The sequence below is a fragment of the Rhipicephalus sanguineus genome, chromosome 3 (assembly GCF_013339695.2).
Source record: "Rhipicephalus sanguineus isolate Rsan-2018 chromosome 3, BIME_Rsan_1.4, whole genome shotgun sequence".
NCBI classification, from domain to species: Eukaryota; Metazoa; Arthropoda; class Arachnida; order Ixodida; family Ixodidae; genus Rhipicephalus; species Rhipicephalus sanguineus.
In genome coordinates, this window is record NC_051178.1 from 179145748 (window position 1) to 179162036 (window position 16289).

Consider the following 16289-nt stretch of genomic DNA (forward strand, 5'->3'; position numbering starts at 1 on the left):
CGCGACGGAAGTGCCAGAGTCTGGTTGGAGGCAGCGTTTATTCACGACGACCGTCCGCACGGGCCGCGCCCAGCGAACTCCCTAGTTCCGTCTTCCAACGGGCATTCTCGCTCAGTTGAAAAACGATAATACAAACAGTGCACACTCCCCCTCTCCTTGCTCTCAGCTAGGAGAAAATGAATCCGCGCGACGCTCTCCTTCGGCAGAACCGGCCGCGTTGGCCATTACTGCCGACGGACGTAACCCGATATCCCGCTTCGGACATCGCTTCTCCTCTGTCGCTGCGGCCACGTGGCCTGGACCTCGGCGCCCGCCTGACCGTTTTGAGAATCCGCTGCGGCGGTTCGCTTCCCTGACACAAACTCTCCAAGCAATAATTCCGGGAAACCCGCCACAGCTGCTCTCAAGCCATCTATCCCGACGAACCCCTGCGGTGTCGGCGCCACGGATCCGCATCCGCTGCGACCTCACAGCTCGCAAACATAACGAGCAGCAGCCCGCTCACACATTCTGAGGCGCCCACACGCTCCGAGACTGACTGAAGGGCCCTCCGAGAAAGACATTTGCCCGGTAGCCTAATCAGAACGTATGAGCCACAACAGAAATGACTGAGGAATGTTTGTTCCTTAAAAATCGGAACAATTACGAAGGCTGCTGTGATAACGATGCAGATCAAGAGCGGCCACCGACAAAACTAATCGCGCAGTGAGACAACAGAAGTGCACTCGTGTGAAATTCGACCTTCCTTTCCGGCAACGTGGAACACTTTTACTTGCACTGCTTCCATGCTGTTTGCTGCATTTTGCTGGACAAATTAAAATTAAACTCATATTTAACAACCCTGAAGAGTGTTTCACTCTTGACTGTGATGATGTATTAAACTGTAAGATACATTGTAAGCAACAACAATGCCTTGATCTGCTGTGCCATCACATTGTCAATATGCAACTGGCCCATTTATCCTCTCTCTCACACACACGCAGTCAATGCAAGACAAGCAAGCCACAAGGCAGGGGAAATATCAAGCAAACCGAAGCAGTTGCTTTGGTCCATTTTATTAGTACAAGCAGAAAAAAAAAAAAAGGCTTATACACTGCGGTGTACACCATTAAATAAGAGCTGGCCAACAAAGAAGATGATGATCTCAGTCCTTCATAGACTCTTCTGTGGGTGCAGGCTGAGCTGGTGTCTGGTCACCATCACCCTTGCCCTTCTTCTTGGAGCCAGAGACGATGTCATCAATCCTCAGAAGGAGAATGGCAGTCTACAAGCAAACATGACACAAAATGACAGGATTAATAATAACAATAATAATAATAATAATAATAATAATAATAATAATAATAATAATAATAATAATAATAATAATAATAATAATAATAATAATGAAACAACCGCTAGACATCTTATGGAGCACAAGAAAGCCTCACTAAAAAGATGTAAACTTCAATTCATAAGTGCTCACCACTAGAACCAGTCAATCGAAGACCTGCCAGTGTGTGGTGCCATCAAATACAATGCTAGCGTTATTCAAAAAGGTTGAAACGATAGTGAAAGCAGTGATATGTAAGTAGTTTGCAAGATAATTCTTCAAAGCACTTTTCTATCACATACCTCAATTGCAGTCTTGTACGCTTGCAGCTTCACCACCAATGGCTCCCACACCTTGAGCTCATCTGTTGGCACGATGTTGCCAGTCTCACCATCAATACTCCAGTTAGAGCCTTCACCAGCGGCGTGCTTTGCCTACGGACAAGAAAGGAGAACAACATGTTTATTACTGTGATGCAAGATTGCATATTCAAAAAATAAGAAGCAGTCTGCTGTGACTGGGAAAAGTGAAAAATAGAAGACCAACACCAGTGTCAAATAACCATTTTTTATCGTAGTTGGGCTTGATATACAGTCGAGTCCACTTATAACAATATTGAGGTGCCATGAAAATATTGTTATAAGCGGGTTATGCCGAAAATAACAAAGAAAACGTGACAAACAAGAGCATTTAATGAGGGGAACATGATAAACAAGAGCACTTAATGAGGGGGAAGTTGCTTACACTTTTCACTTTTTAGCAGGTAGAAAACCGTAAGCAGTCAGCTTCGACTGCTTACTAGCCATCTTATTGACATCTTTTTGCAAAGCGTCCAACTGCTGCGCGTGGCTGAGCGGAAGGTTTTTAGCAAACACAAAATCACGCAGGGAGTCGATCATTTGCAACGCTTCCTGATGCGACACAACCTGCATGGGTTCCGGTTCCTTCTTGTCACTGCTGTCGTCTTCCGCGCCGGTGACCGCAGCGACGATCGCCTCGTCGGTGAAGTCCTCATTTGTTGCTACTGCATCATCGGCGTGCAAAAACTCCTCAAGTCCCGACGCATCTCCATCACCACCGTTCACCGACGACCAAAGTTCGGTCATTTCTGCGTCGGCAGGAGCGTCGCGGCCTTCCACTTCCGCCTCACTGGAATCCCCAGCAAAGCCCACCTTACAGAAGCAATTCGCGATGGTGGAGGAGCCGACTTCTGCCCATGCCGCAAAAATGAACTGCACGGCCATCAGGAGCGAAACCTTGAAGTCCGGCGCAGGTCGGCGTTCACGTATGGAGATGTCGCAGAGTCGGAAAACAACGTTGAAGCAGGGCGCAAGTTCGATGTGTCGGAAAAGTGCGTGAGGGAATGGAGAAAACAAAGGACCAAGAACTTCGCGTGCGCTGCTACACGCCGTTCCTTTCGCGGACTGAAGTCTGGACGATACCCTGCCGTTGAGGAGGTAGTTTGAGATTGGGTTCACGACCAGAGAAGCAAGAGCACGTACTGTCGTGAAGGTTATGTGCATCCTGCAAACCGAGTTCAAAGTATCCAAGAAATGGGTCACGAACTTTATGAAACGGAATGGCCCGAGCCTAAGACGACGCACAACTGTATGCCAAAGGTTGCCCGAAGCCTACGAAGAAAAACAGTGCGCATTTCTTCGCTACGTGAGTGACCTGAAGGCAAAGCATTCATTCCTGCTGGGTCAAATCGGCAATGCCCACCAGACTCCTGTATGGTTTGATATGCCTAGCAAGAGGACAGTGTCCGGAAAAAAGGAGCGCCAGGTTCGCTGCTCAATAATATCTGGGGTTTAACGTCCCAAAACCACGATATGATTATGAGAGACGCTGTAGTGGAGGGCTCCGGAAATTTTGACCACCTGGGGTTCTTTAACGTGCACCTAAATCTAAGTACACAGGCCTCAAACATTTTCGCCTCCATCGAAAATGCAGCCGCCGCGGCCGGGATTCGATCCCGCGACCTTCGGGTCAGCAGTCGAGCACCATAACCACTAGACCACCGTGGCGGGGCGCCAGGTTCGCTGCTCACTATGGGCAACACGCACAACCGTTTCACTGTCTGTTGTGCTGTACGGCCGACAGGCACAAGCTACCCCCATTTCTTCTGTTCAAAAGGAAAACGATGCCAAAGAAAGAAAAGTTTCCGCCGAAAGTTATCGTGCGGGTGAACGAAAAGGGCTTTTAACGATGAAACTGTCCTCTAATGGTTTCGTCTCGTGTGGTGCAGGTGCCCGGGTGCACTGCTGAAGCCCCGCAGCATGCTCATCCTGGACTCCTTCCGCGGCCACATCACAGATCGAGTGAAGAAAGCGGTAGCAGACTCTGGATGTGAGCTGGTCATCATTCCGGGTGGACATACACCTATTCTCCAGCCACTCGACGTGGCACTCAATAAGGCATTCAAAGACCGCATGTGCGCGTTCTACAATGAATGGCTCCAACAAGAAAACCCGAAGATACCGACAGGGAAGTTGAAGCGCGCTTCTATGAGTGAAGTGGCGCAATGGGTCAACGATGGCTGGTATGGACTGCCAACCAACATGGTCCGCGCGACGTTTTCCCCGTGCGGCATCTCAGTACCACGGGCACCCCTTCCGACGGCGAGCAGCAGCAGTGGCTCACACAATGGCAATGACCGTGACTGCGTCCTTCTATCAAGCGACATCGAGTCGTAAGCAATGTTTCACGGACAAATAAATGTTTCTTTGCATCACTCCCTTTTCTGAAAAACTTATTGGTGAGCTATGGCCGCAGCATGAGGCTGTGTTCGGAGTCAACTTTTCTTTCCCTAGAAGGGGTTGCAAGTTGGGGGGTCGACTTATAATCGGCAATACAGTCGAACCTCGATATATCGAACGGCACGGCGATCGCGAAATAGTTCGATATATCCAGAATTCGAGATAAAAAAATCACGTAAAAAATGCGTCACGAACTTGTGGAAAACAACCAACGAACCAATCCTGGTGCAGTAAATACTCACTTGAAGATTCAAACAAAGTATTTTTTGTGTTGGCTTAAAATACTGAAAAAAGAGTAGCCTGCTTTTTGTTGGCAATGGCGTGTTTGACGACTGCGTCCTCAACATAGTCCAGGCGATCCACAAGTGAAAGGCCGGTGCCTTCAATCGCGCTGCAGTGGTGGCGCACAAGGGCCAAAGCGGCTACGACCTCAGCTGATGTCGGGAGCGGGGCACCATCAGCGCTTGCGGGATCCGCCTCGGCAGCGTCTTCATTCGGCTGCTCAGCGGTAGCTTCGGCGACGATCTCTACATCCGTTAGCTCCGCCGTTGTACCAGTGCTGTCATCACCTCCAACGAAGTCTTCGATGCACATGCTTTGCGGCTCCGCACCAACAAAGCTCTCCAGTTTGCTCCATGTTTCGGCGAGCTCGCTTTCTTCATCTGCGCATGCCAACCCAGCTTCCTCGGATTCTTCCACTGATGCCTCGTCAGTGCGGCCACCAAAGCCCGCATGCCGAAAGCAGTTGGCTATCGTCGACTGCTTGACGTTTTCCCACGCACTTTGAGCATTTGGATGGCGCCCAAAAGATCGATCTTCAGATCTTGGCCCATCCGGAGTTTTACAAGCAAAATGTCGATCAGCCGACGCTTGTAGATAGACTTAAATGTGCGGATAATGCCCTGGTCCAACGGTAGGAGCTTCGAAGTGGTGTTGGGCAGCAGAAATACTACTTCGATGTTGCTCAGCTGGGCATCGGTGTGGTGTGCCGTGCAGTTATCGACGATAAGGCATACCTTCCGTCCCTGACGCACCAGGTCCGAATCCCACGCCTTCAGCCACTTGAGGAAAATATCCCTCGTCATCCACGACTTCTTATTCCAGGCATAAGTCCCCGGAATGTTGGGGCAGTTCCGCATGCACCTCGGGGTTTTAAATTTGCCAATTACAAGTGGCCGCAGCTTTGTGCTCCCATCCATATTGGCAGCCAATAGGACCGTCACACGGGCCTTGCCTTGCTTGCCCCCGTGGCACTTGTCCCCGCGAGTGTCCAGCGTTTGCCGCGGAAGCATTTGCCAGAACAGGCCCGTCTCGCCAGCATTAAAGATTTGGTTCGGCTGGCTCATACTTGGCGAGAACTTTGGGCCACTCATGATCAAGCCACTTCTGAATTTCTTCATCATTGGCGTCCTCACTCTCTCCCGACACAGTCTTCCCGACAATGTTGAAACGAGTCTTAAAACGTTGTAGCCAACCGCTACTCGCACTGAAATTCTCGACGCCGAGAATGAATGCAAAGTTCTTTGCCTTCTGTTGCAACATCGGCCCCGATACAGGAATATTTCGGGCCCTTGCGTTTATGAACCACTTGTGGAGAGACTTTTCAACATCTTCAAAAGCAGCTTTGCGTACACGCCGTGCGCCCGAGTGCCGACTCTTCTCGGCCTTGGCCTTTATGTCGGCTTTGTTTTTGAGCAGAGTACTCAATGCGCTCCTTGGTATGCCTAACCCGTCCGCGACGCTCGACTTCTTCTCGCCATTCTCGACGCGCTGGATTGCTTCCAGTTTTGCTGCAAAAGTCAGGGTCGTCCGTTTCTTCGCGTCTGCAGCCATCGCTACACACACCACAACGCGCGGCAAGCCCAACGCACGAGCACAACAACGACCGATGCAACGGATGCTTGGCGAAAGGAGGAGCTGGTGCAACAAGTGCAGTGCGTCGTCAGGCGTCGTTGCTGCAAGGCTGCGGCGTGTGTACGCAGCTACGTTCAAGTGGCGCACTCGGCGCCATCGATGTGTTCAGCAGTCGTAAACGCCCACCGCGCTACCGCTATTTTCGAGAGTTGCGGGAAAGCTCGCCGCCTGTCAACGGAGCGCGGGCGGTTTGTGGTGGCCGAGTTCGATATATCCATTACATGTCAAACTTCGTTCGAAATAAAAAATTAAAAATGCATGCAATTTCCCACGTGATATAGGAACCGTTCGATATAGGCAATAATTCGATATGTCCGTGTTCGATATATCGAGGTTTGACTCTATACGGTAGTCCTACATGCAACAGTCCCCTTGCAACCACTTGGCGCACTTCACGACGGTCACGATCTTACACTGTGTCAGGACCATGAAAGCAGTATTCGGCTGCCTGGTGGTCTCAGTTGCTGAAACCATCGGCAACTGTGCTGCGGGGTGGCAGTTCTGGGTAAAAAAGCTAAGCATTCACGGTTGGGAGAAACAGAGAAAAGCTTTCTTTGTGTGCAGCAGCCTGTGAAGTTTTCGGGGAGCGAAAAATGGAGTGCTTCCCAACCCTGAACGACAATTGACAGACTTCTTTCGGGAGCAAATAAGCACTGCTGGGGCTCTCATCGACACGCATGCATGACACGTTTGGTGTCACCTGGAGGACTCTCGAGAAGCCGGATGGCTGAAATGGGTTATGTGCACAGTGATGCTGTGCACATGGATCGCCGCGGCTTGGGCCTGCATTCCCGCGGTGTTCGTTCATTGTGCTTCAAGAAGTGCTCGATTTCAAACGTCCTTAATGGCACTGAAGATGACGTGCTGTGTGAGGACATCTCTGACAAGGGAGTTTTGGAAGAAAGTGCGTCAGATGACGATGAATACAGTAGAAGCTCTTTGATACGTTTCCGGAAAAAAAAAAAAAAAAAAAAAAAAAAGCGGAAAACAAACTTACAATCCGGGAACACACGTACGATCCGAATCCAGTAAAAATTGAGGCTGATGTAGCGAGAGAAGTAGACGTGACGGCGGCCAACGTGGCCGTGTCGTTGTCTTGCCACATTATTTGTAAGGCGATTGCCGAAGCGGAGTGGCGGCGGCTGCAGCGTCCAAACCGCCAGGAGCGTGGGCACGTTCCTCTGCTCGCGCCTCGAGCTCTAGGAATGAGCTGCGCGAGAGGCGCGGCGCTGTGGTTGGAAAATGACGATGATGATGAATGGCGATGATGATGACGCTACAGATTACTCCCCGCTGCAGAAAAGAGCCCGGAATGAAAAACGATGGGGGCGTATATACAAGAATTTTGCTATGGCGAGAAAAGAGGGTCCGTGAGAAGTCCAGGTCGTGAACGTGCAAGGACCTTCGGGAACCGGTAAGTCTCTGGCGGGCGGCTCTGGGAGAAGCGCAGCGGATGAAGAACCGGGCGAAAGTACGCTGTGGTCGTACCCAGGTGGGTCCCACGGTGACTTGATGGGGCCTTTCGGTAGCGCACCGGTTGTCGCGAGTGAGCGCAGCTGAGAGAGGTGCCCGCAGATGCAGTTGAGGGCAGGTGCAGATGTCATTGCAGTCGTCGGCGCAGCGTTGACCACTGGGTCATATGACGGGGGGCGCGTCGACGCAAGTGCGTATCGGTCACCTGACGACGCACGAAGGGATGTCTCCGCAACGCATAGATACCCTTGAGGGAGATGGCTGCACCGCGTGGTAGCGTTGAAGGGCGGGTGTGAAGCTTCTGCTGTGTTTGGCGTCGAGCGCGGTGGCTTCGTCGACGTAAAGTCGCGTGCGGTAGACATGTGTGGCGGTTGGGCGTCGTTGCCGTTGCGACCAGTGCGCCTGCGTAGCGGTTACTTGTTGGGTGGATGGTGTCCTGCGTCAAGGGCTCCGCAGGAAACCTGTGGTGAAGCTGAGCAGGCGTGGTCTCTGCTGCAGGTTCGGACGGCGAACCTGTGCTTGTGGAAGCCCCTACGGTGGTCGGCTCACGAGGGCTGGTGCGCAGGTCGGCATGCTGGATGTCTGCCTCTGTGGCTGGCGTGGCATATGCGGTCAGCTCTGGCGTATGCTGACCAGGCACGTCGTCCTCAGGCGCATCAGTCATAGTCGCAGCGTCTCGGAAGTTCGGCCATCGGTGGTTAGGGGCTGGGACTTCGGCTGCGAGAGACTGCGAGGGCGAGGCTGGTCGCTGCTGGCAAGATGCGCACAGTGCCGAGGTCGATGGAAAAACGGGTTCGTCGGACATCATCGCTGGCGATGCCTCCGCAATTGGGGGTCGTATAGTGGGCGTGACGATGTCCCCATCTATGGCAGACTCCAGGGCGTGCGGCGAGGTAGCCGTCGTGGAGCCTGACGTGGCAGAAGTGTTATGGGCCATGGAGGTCAGGGAAGATGTGCAGATGGCCGGCACGTCTGAAGGACCATGGGCCGAGGCTGTCGAAAAGACAGAGCTCTCAGTGGAGTGGCCGATGGCAGCAAGCACTTCCTGTACCTCGTCGGGCGGGTGGTCGGGTGCAGGAATCAATGCGCTGGTGGCCTGACATGAGGTCGGAGGAGTCGTAGCTGGGGAAGTCAAGTCTTGGTCAAGCGAAGGCTGCGGGCCGGTTGGTACCGCTCCCTGTGACGGAGGGGAAATCTGGAACTCGCGGCTCCCGGAAGCGGGCGGAACGTTTGTCCGTAGCAGGCGAGCACCGCTGCGCAGAGGTCATCGTAGGGCCGCGGGCTGGAGGACGACTCGGCGGCTAGATGACACAGCTCAACCGGGAGGGCATTCAGCAGGACAGCGTGCATCATCGGCTGTGCCTTGACGCCATTCACGGCGAGAACGGCATCGTGCCGCATAAACCACGCTCGGGGTAGGCCGGGTGAAACGGCGGAACTGGAGGGCAGAGTCGCGGAAGCATAGCAGCGGGCCGCTTGGCGAAGGGCATGTTCTCCGGGTAACCAATGTAGCGAGAGAGGTAGACGTGACGGCGGCCAACGTGGCCGTGTCGTTGTCTTGCCACTTTATTTGTAAGGCGATTGCCGAAGCGGAGCGGCGGCGGCTGCAGCGTCCAAACCACCAGGAGCGTGGGCACGTTCCTCTGCTCGCGCCTCGACCTCTAGGCATGAGCTGTGCGAGAGGCGCGGCGGTTGGAAAATGGCGATGATGATGACGCTACACTGACAAGCCCATATTGAGGTGCAAGGGCAAAAAACATTTACCGTATTTACTCTAATCTAACGCGCACCTTTTTTCCGGTAAAACGAGTCCAAAAATCGCATGCGCGTTAGAATCGAGTACCGAAAAAAAAAAAGAAACTCTGTTATTGTATTGCCATTGGCATTTCAAAATGGCCGCCTCCTACGTGCCTTGGCCATTTCTGCCATTATTGTTTCAGTTCGTACGTGTGCTGAGGAGATTGTCATCTCGTTCTGCGTTCGCATCGACGGCATGGAAGCGCCAACTCCAAATACTCGACGAGTGCACCACGTTGCAGCATTTAAAAGAATAGTTATTACATGTGCTGAGACGGGCGGAAATTGGGCCGCATTGCGGTCGTTCGGAGTTCCCGCAATGTGCGTGCGAGACTGGCGCAAATAGAAGCAGAAGATTTTTTACAGCAAAGCTTCACGAAAAGGTTTCAGTGGACCAAGGCAGGGCCGGTTTCCCGAAATCGAAGAGCGTTGACAGCGACAAGGAGTTGTCCAACAGCGACGAGGACTGATCCATTACGCGACTCGTATCGCCGCTGTAGTGGTGACAGTTTTAGCGGCAAGGCCCGCTTTTTGACTGTGTTTTACTTTTTTGAAACTTTAGTTCTTTAAAACCCAAATACTTGTTCTTCTGAATATGCAAAGTTTGACTCCTACGGACTTTTTTGTTCTTTCTTTTCTCTCACGAAAAAATGGGTGCGCGTTACAATCGATGTATTACTTTTTTTTTTTGGTCGCGGAAAACGGGTGCGCGTTACAATCGAGGGCGCGGTAGAATCGAGTAAATACGGTATTTCTCAAAGACATGGAGGGACTTTTCGATTTTCGAACTCCTGGCATCTCGCTGGCCGCCAGAGGTCAGCCAGCTAGTTCCGGTCCTGACCGAAAATAACATCGTGGTCACGAGTATTGAAATCCTGAAACCCGGATACTGCAAAATCGAACTCTGGGACAACCAGCGTAAAACGTAAAGAAACGCTACCGCCGTGTCAGCAGACGAAACTTAGCGCCACATGAGCGTCGGTTTTTTTCTGCATTGCCGCTTGGAAATATGGGGCTAGGTTTGCCAAAGAGCAGAAGTGATATTCTCAAGAATACGCATTTGGGATACGATCATGTACGTTCGCAAGATCACGCGTGACTCGCACCGTCCGTGATGAAAACTGCCGCCCCGCTAAAGGCTTAACAAGCTCAACTCTTCGCAGTGCACGTAACAATCGCGGAACAACACGATATGCGAAATCTCGCGAAAGTGATAAGCGTCCCCGAAAGCGACAGCTGCTCGCGGCTATCGCATACTACGTCGCACACTCGCGCTGATCAGTTTGTGTTCTGTCTTAACTTGAGACATGAGCTGGTATGTTCACCGCCACTCGTAATCGCACCATCTCGCACGGCGGAACGGGCATTAAGGGGGGAAGAGGCACTTTGACATGAAGCATCTTTTTATTTAAGTTAGGATGATGAAAACTTCGGTGATCATGTATTTACATGTGTAAATATCAAATATGAACTCAGTTTTTGTGTAGCCCTTACGACAATTTTTTAAATTAGTCATTCATTAAAATTTCGTTTAATCACCTTTTACATAAATTGGCTACTCGGATCCTGCTGAATTAAATGTCATTGCATTCTACAGTTATCAAAGAGTGCAAAAAGCAAATTTTATTGGTTCTAGCTTTCCTACAACAAAAGTTATGAAGCTTCAAAATCCGCCATTCGATTACCGAGAAAATGTATTTTTGTTATTTCTCTCTTGTAAAAACTTACGCTTTTCTATAGTAACATATGACACTTTGTTGCACTCACTAAACATCCAGCTTTTCAGTAATACAAAAATGATCAAAATTGAGTGTACCAAAGCTGAGAAACGCTCGCTAAAAGAATGAAAGGTGGCCAAAAAATTGAAACTGAGAAAAAAGCAAAAAACAAAACTCTGTATCTTCAAGGAGCGCTACACAAGTAAAAATGCTTTACTTTGCAAATAAATGCCTTAGAAGACACCAGGAGAGTAGCTTATCACATTTTCCAATCGAAACGGCCCCAGTGCATGTCATTTCAAGCAGTTTGTTGATTGCGGAGAAGTCGACAATGCCGTAGTTAGCCGCCGACAGGTCAGAGCCCTCGCACGCTGTTGCGAGCGTGCGCAGCTTGCGCTCGCTAGCGGAAGTTGCCGATAAGCCGGAGATCTTATCTTCAGTCTTTTTCTGCTGTTGCGCACGATCGGCGCTAGTCAAGAACGTCGTGTCGATCCTTCTACCACGCTTCCTATCACTGACGTCGTCGAGGCGGCTGCCGACACAGGTAAAGTTGGCATTTCGACCGATGAATCGCGTTCCGCCACCACGCCGTCCTCCGCTGGATGCGCTTCTGATGCACCCGAGCCGTGATCTCGCTTTTTTTTTTTTTCGAATTTATGAGCGCTGCGCAACTTTCGATATGGCTTCGCCACGATCAAAGTTCCGAAACACGGCCGAGAGCGTAGGCCTAATTCACTTCCGGCGGCTGCGGTGCACTTCGTCTAGCTCGCTTGGCGCCGTGCCAGTAAGCCGCCGCAATGTGCAGTCTTTGTTGAGGATGATAAAAACGCCTGCTCCAGTTTCTTGCCAGCTTGTGCGGGTTGGAACTTTACGGACGTAAATCGACGAGAACAACACAGTTATACTACGGCGACATCAACTTGCCGCTTTGCGTGCACTGTAGCAGACAGCGCGGGAGGCCCGACGAATCGGAAGGCGTTATTTAGTCACGTGGGCTCACTGTGCCAATAGGCTCACGCGGAGGGACCTTTTTTTTGCGCGGATTTTCTACGTGAATTCTGAGTGGACGGAAACAAGGGCAGCGGGATATTCAAGAAAAAGCGCGGCTCTTTCGAATGCGACCAAGATGGCTTCCGTAGGTAACGTAGAACGGCAACAGCGCGGCGCTGAATAAGCCCGTTTTTTACGCGTTCATCGCTAAAAATTTAGCTCGCTGATGGCACATAAAATGCTGTCACGGCTAAAATACTGATCTAAGACGCATGAAAATTGGTGAGGTTATGCATCAGTAGCGGCAGAATCCAAATAAAACATTTTCAAAAATTCGATTTTTTTTCTGATTTTCGGTCTCAAAGACCCGCTTCCCCCCTTAAAGGGCCCCTAAACCCCCTCCGACATTTTCCCAAACATTTCAAGTAAACAAGCGCATCGCGTGCAGAATGCCGTCGCGATCAACGATGCCACACGCCGCAGCGCTACAGGTCGCGGGCGCGCCACAATTTCGAAAAAACAATAGCTTCTCCTTTCCGGTCCCCGCCATTCCCGCCACTGACATGTGTGACATCACCAGTGAAACTATGACGTTATCAGTTTCGATGCTTGCGATTGGCCGAACGACTACCGACGACTTCCGGTTACTCTGCAAACAGCTGTTCGTGCGCACCTTGCTGTTCTTGGTCGTGTTGCCGCTTGCGAATCGACATCTGCGGCCCGTAAGGGCCCGCTCACGCTAGCGGCAAGCCTGCCGCAACGGCGCGGTGCCGCAGAACGTCGGGCGTCGCCGCACGCGCGACAGCAGTCCAACTTGCACGGCAAGCTACGCCGGCAAGCCTCCGAAAAACATGGCCTCAGTGCCAAAAGCGGTTGTCGTCCACCTCGAGTCTATCAAGTGGCCGCCGTGTGCTCTGTAGCGTGTAAGCTCCGAACTGATGCTTCCATTTGCTTTAGATTCATGTCCTTAAGCTTCGACAGCAAAGTATTCGTACCGATTCAGCCCCGTTTTGGAGAGCCATACTCAAATAATCAATCGATGCTGTAGGCTTAGCGAGTCGAGAAGGGCGCTTCCGAATGCTCGGAGGACATAGATTACGCGTTTGTTAGTTTCTAATCCTCCATAGCTGGCGCCACTTGACCTGGCGCCAGCTTGGGGATATTTATTTGGTTTTACGCGACGCTTTCTTAATGCCGGACAGACTAAACGCAACCGCCAAGTCGCTAGGGTAATTACACATCCACGCCTTGCGGTTTGATGAGCTCCGTGAACTCATCTCGAGCCGAGGTGGTCTGGCACGGCGTGTCCCCGTACGGGTCCCATCACGTTGGCGATCCTTTGAAGGCGTGCGCGCAACACAGGGTCCATACCGGCACGATTCGTAGGGGCACGGGCCGGCACGGCAGCAACAGCGGTAAGTCAACGAACAGTGCACCCAGATACCACACAGAGTTGACGGCGAGCTGGAGCGTCGGAGTCGCCGGAGTCGCAGCAACCGGAAGTAGACGCTGTCTCGAACAGCACGTCAGCGGTGACGTATGCCACGCGAGATGAGGAGGGGCATTCAGCGAGGAGGACAAAGCGGTTTTGGAAGAGGGTAACAAAGGAAAGAGGGAAAGAAGCGATCGTCGCGTTTCGATCATCAAACGCGTGTAACTCCGCTATTACGGCACAGTTTCGAAAAATTCTCACGGCTACGTGTTCGTTGTAAACTCGAGCACAACTTCCTCATCTCTCAACTAAATTTCGACCGCTGGGTGGTTTAGGGGCCCTTTAAAAGATAACGCCCGGTGTAATGGCAACCGAAGGTGAAGTACCCAAGGCCCCGCACTGCGATCTGTCGAGTCCTCACAAAGATGGCGACAAGCGCACATCGTCTCGTTTTGGCGTCTGATAACTAGAAACCTCCCAGATATCTTCTAGAACAAATCTTTTCTGGCAACTTCTGACGACCCGCTGTTAGGCAGAATTGCCCAGCAGAAATACGAACGCCGACTAGAATAGCGCCGGGCGGAGCAACCCAAAAACGAATGCGCTCGGGGAGAAAAGTGTGGGGGAAATTATCGGCCATATTCACTAGGCACAATGGCGGCGTTGCTATGGTTATGGGTCGCGGCGTGTTTTGCAGCTGTAGCTATGCGGCGGCGGCATGTGCGTTTCCGCGGCAAGTCGTTTGAAGATTTTGACGGCCAGCGTCGCCGCCTGCCTTTGGGTCGGTGTGTGGTTGACAGAGCGGCGATTGAGCAATTTGTAGAAGACACGGAGGGGACGATCGGGCAATTCGGAAGAGACGCGGAGGGGGGAAAGGCACTGCGGAGAAGCTGCCGTCGCTGCACAGCGGCTGTCTGCCACTTCGCGCTTCACAAGTACACGAGAGGGCCCTTTTTGCACACCTGAATGAGAGCTTATGAGTACAAAACGTATCATACGACCACAGTTTTCCGCGGTGCTGAACGTTGCTGCCGAATAATCGTATTTTCCGGGAACGTATTAACCGGAACGTATTACACACAGCTGTATTGGGTTATTTTTAATTTTCGCGATTTCGAGCGTAGGAGCCGGGAAATCGTACTAAGCGAGAACGTATCAACGAAGTTCTACTGTAAATGCGTAAACAGATGTATTCAGTTTCTGTTTTCCTCGGGCTATATTTGTGTGCAAACCTTTTGCCTCACGTTTGCTGTCCCCGAAATACGCCTCGGACTCTTGTGGGTCTGAGCTATCTGCGGGTTTTTACGGTAATGTCTATGAGTTTGGCTTTGTGATGCGCTTATGGTTGGCAAACGCTACAAAGAACACAGGACACAGTTTAACAGAACAAGCGCAAACTTCAACTGATTTATTGTTCATGCTCATTCTATTAAACTGTGTCCTGTGTTCTTTGCAGCATTCCCTACCATAAGCGCATCGCCAAGCCAACATGAACCAACTAGCCCCTTCATCACCTTACTGACTCTACGAGTTTAGAACTTCAAGTACATTGTTATACCTACTTATTTGTTATGCCCAAATTCGTCATAACAGGTAGGAAGGTACATGCACCCACACCATGCTGCAATTACAAATGGATGGTGCAAGTGTGTGCCTCACCTTCAGGGCCGTGAGTGTGCGGATAGTGTTGCCACCACAGTTCTGGATCAGGGTGGCTGGGATGATTTCCAGTGCCTTGGCCAGGGCACGGTATGGCCACTGCTGCACTCCCGTCAAGTTCTTGCTCTTCTCCGTAAGTAGCTGTGCCACAATATACAGATATGATTACGAGATCTGTACCCATACTACAACACTTGCTGTAGAAACAAACAACTAAAGAAAAAAAGAAAGCTTCCTTTGCCTCTTCCTCCTATTTTTGTGGGGAGGGGAGGACTTTTACCCTTTTACACACTTTCGTGCAACCAAGTCGCAGCGTGCATTCGCTGCCAAACACTACAGTCTAGCTCGCTTGTAATGGTACTGGTTTTAACAAAACATTGGGTATAACATTGAGCAGCCACTGCACCATGGACTTTTGTACGTCTTCTATGGTGAAATAAACAGCTTACTACCAATTTTCCATGCCACATTATTGATTATAAAAATTCGATTCCCAGGCAAAGAAAGGAACACCTGAAGAGAGAAAAAAAAAAACCCAGAGAGAACACACACTGCGAGCCACTGCCTCTGTGAGCAATGAACATCAAATTGAATAGAGCAAAAAAGACAAGTTCATTCATACATGAAATATAGAATACCACACATCCTTTAAACGAAAACAGCAATCAGAAGCTTTAACGCAATCCGATGTTTACAAATTCTTAGTTGCTGCTATTGGAGCAGTGGTCATGTCCATAAAAATCACAATGAAATTATGTTTGACTATTATGTGGCACACAGCACATTTTATTTTGGCCACTGAGTACGTGCACTACAGATACTCACATGCCCGACAGCCATCTCAACAGCACCGCCCCCAGGCACAAGGCGAGGTTCGAGGATAACGTTGCGTGCCACACACATGGCATCTTGTAGATTGCGCTCCACTTCCTGCAGCACATCCTTAGAGGCACCACGCAGCAGGATTGTGCACGCCTTGGGGTCCTCGCACTCAGTGATGAAGCAGTAGTACCTGCAGAGGCACGCACATCTTCATCACCACATGCAATGATGCTGATGCAGTGTTCATGTGCATTTAGGAGGCAATGAAAGAGATTGCATTCTACTAAGAAATGCGACAAATAATCTATGGTCGGTCACAACCTAAGAATAAATACAAGCTCTGCCCCCAGAACTGTGGTGCGCCTGTCATTTATCTGTTCAACAGTAGTTCTACGCGGTTGCCATTCTAGCCT

At 50.9% G+C, this 16289-nt stretch overlaps 1 protein-coding gene across 1 annotated transcript; it reads right to left on the reverse strand.

Annotated features, from left to right (window-relative positions):
- Window positions 1-1019: 1019 nt before the first annotated feature.
- LOC119386136 (T-complex protein 1 subunit gamma) lies at window positions 1020-16085 on the reverse strand. Its single transcript, XM_037653480.2, has 4 exons — window positions 15880-16085; window positions 15055-15195; window positions 1615-1746; window positions 1020-1264 (listed from the first exon to the last, which is right to left on the reverse strand). The coding sequence occupies exons 1-4, from the start codon at window positions 15955-15957 to the stop codon at window positions 1145-1147; spliced, it is 471 nt and encodes a 156-aa protein (XP_037509408.2). The 5' UTR covers window positions 15958-16085; the 3' UTR covers window positions 1020-1144.
- Window positions 16086-16289: the final 204 nt, after the last annotated feature.

Bases quoted from the DNA above. Each gene is read 5' to 3' on its own strand.
- LOC119386136 (XM_037653480.2), bottom strand. From the start codon at position 15,957: ATGTGTGTGGCACGCAACGTTATCCTCGAACCTCGCCTTGTGCCTGGG. The intron at 15,196-15,879 runs GTGAGTATCTGT...ATTGTGGCACAG, and splicing joins TTGAGATGGCTGTCGGGCAT to CTACTTACGGAGAAGAGCAA. The intron at 1,265-1,614 runs GTATGTGATAGA...GTTTGCTTGTAG, and splicing joins CGTACAAGACTGCAATTGAG to ACTGCCATTCTCCTTCTGAG.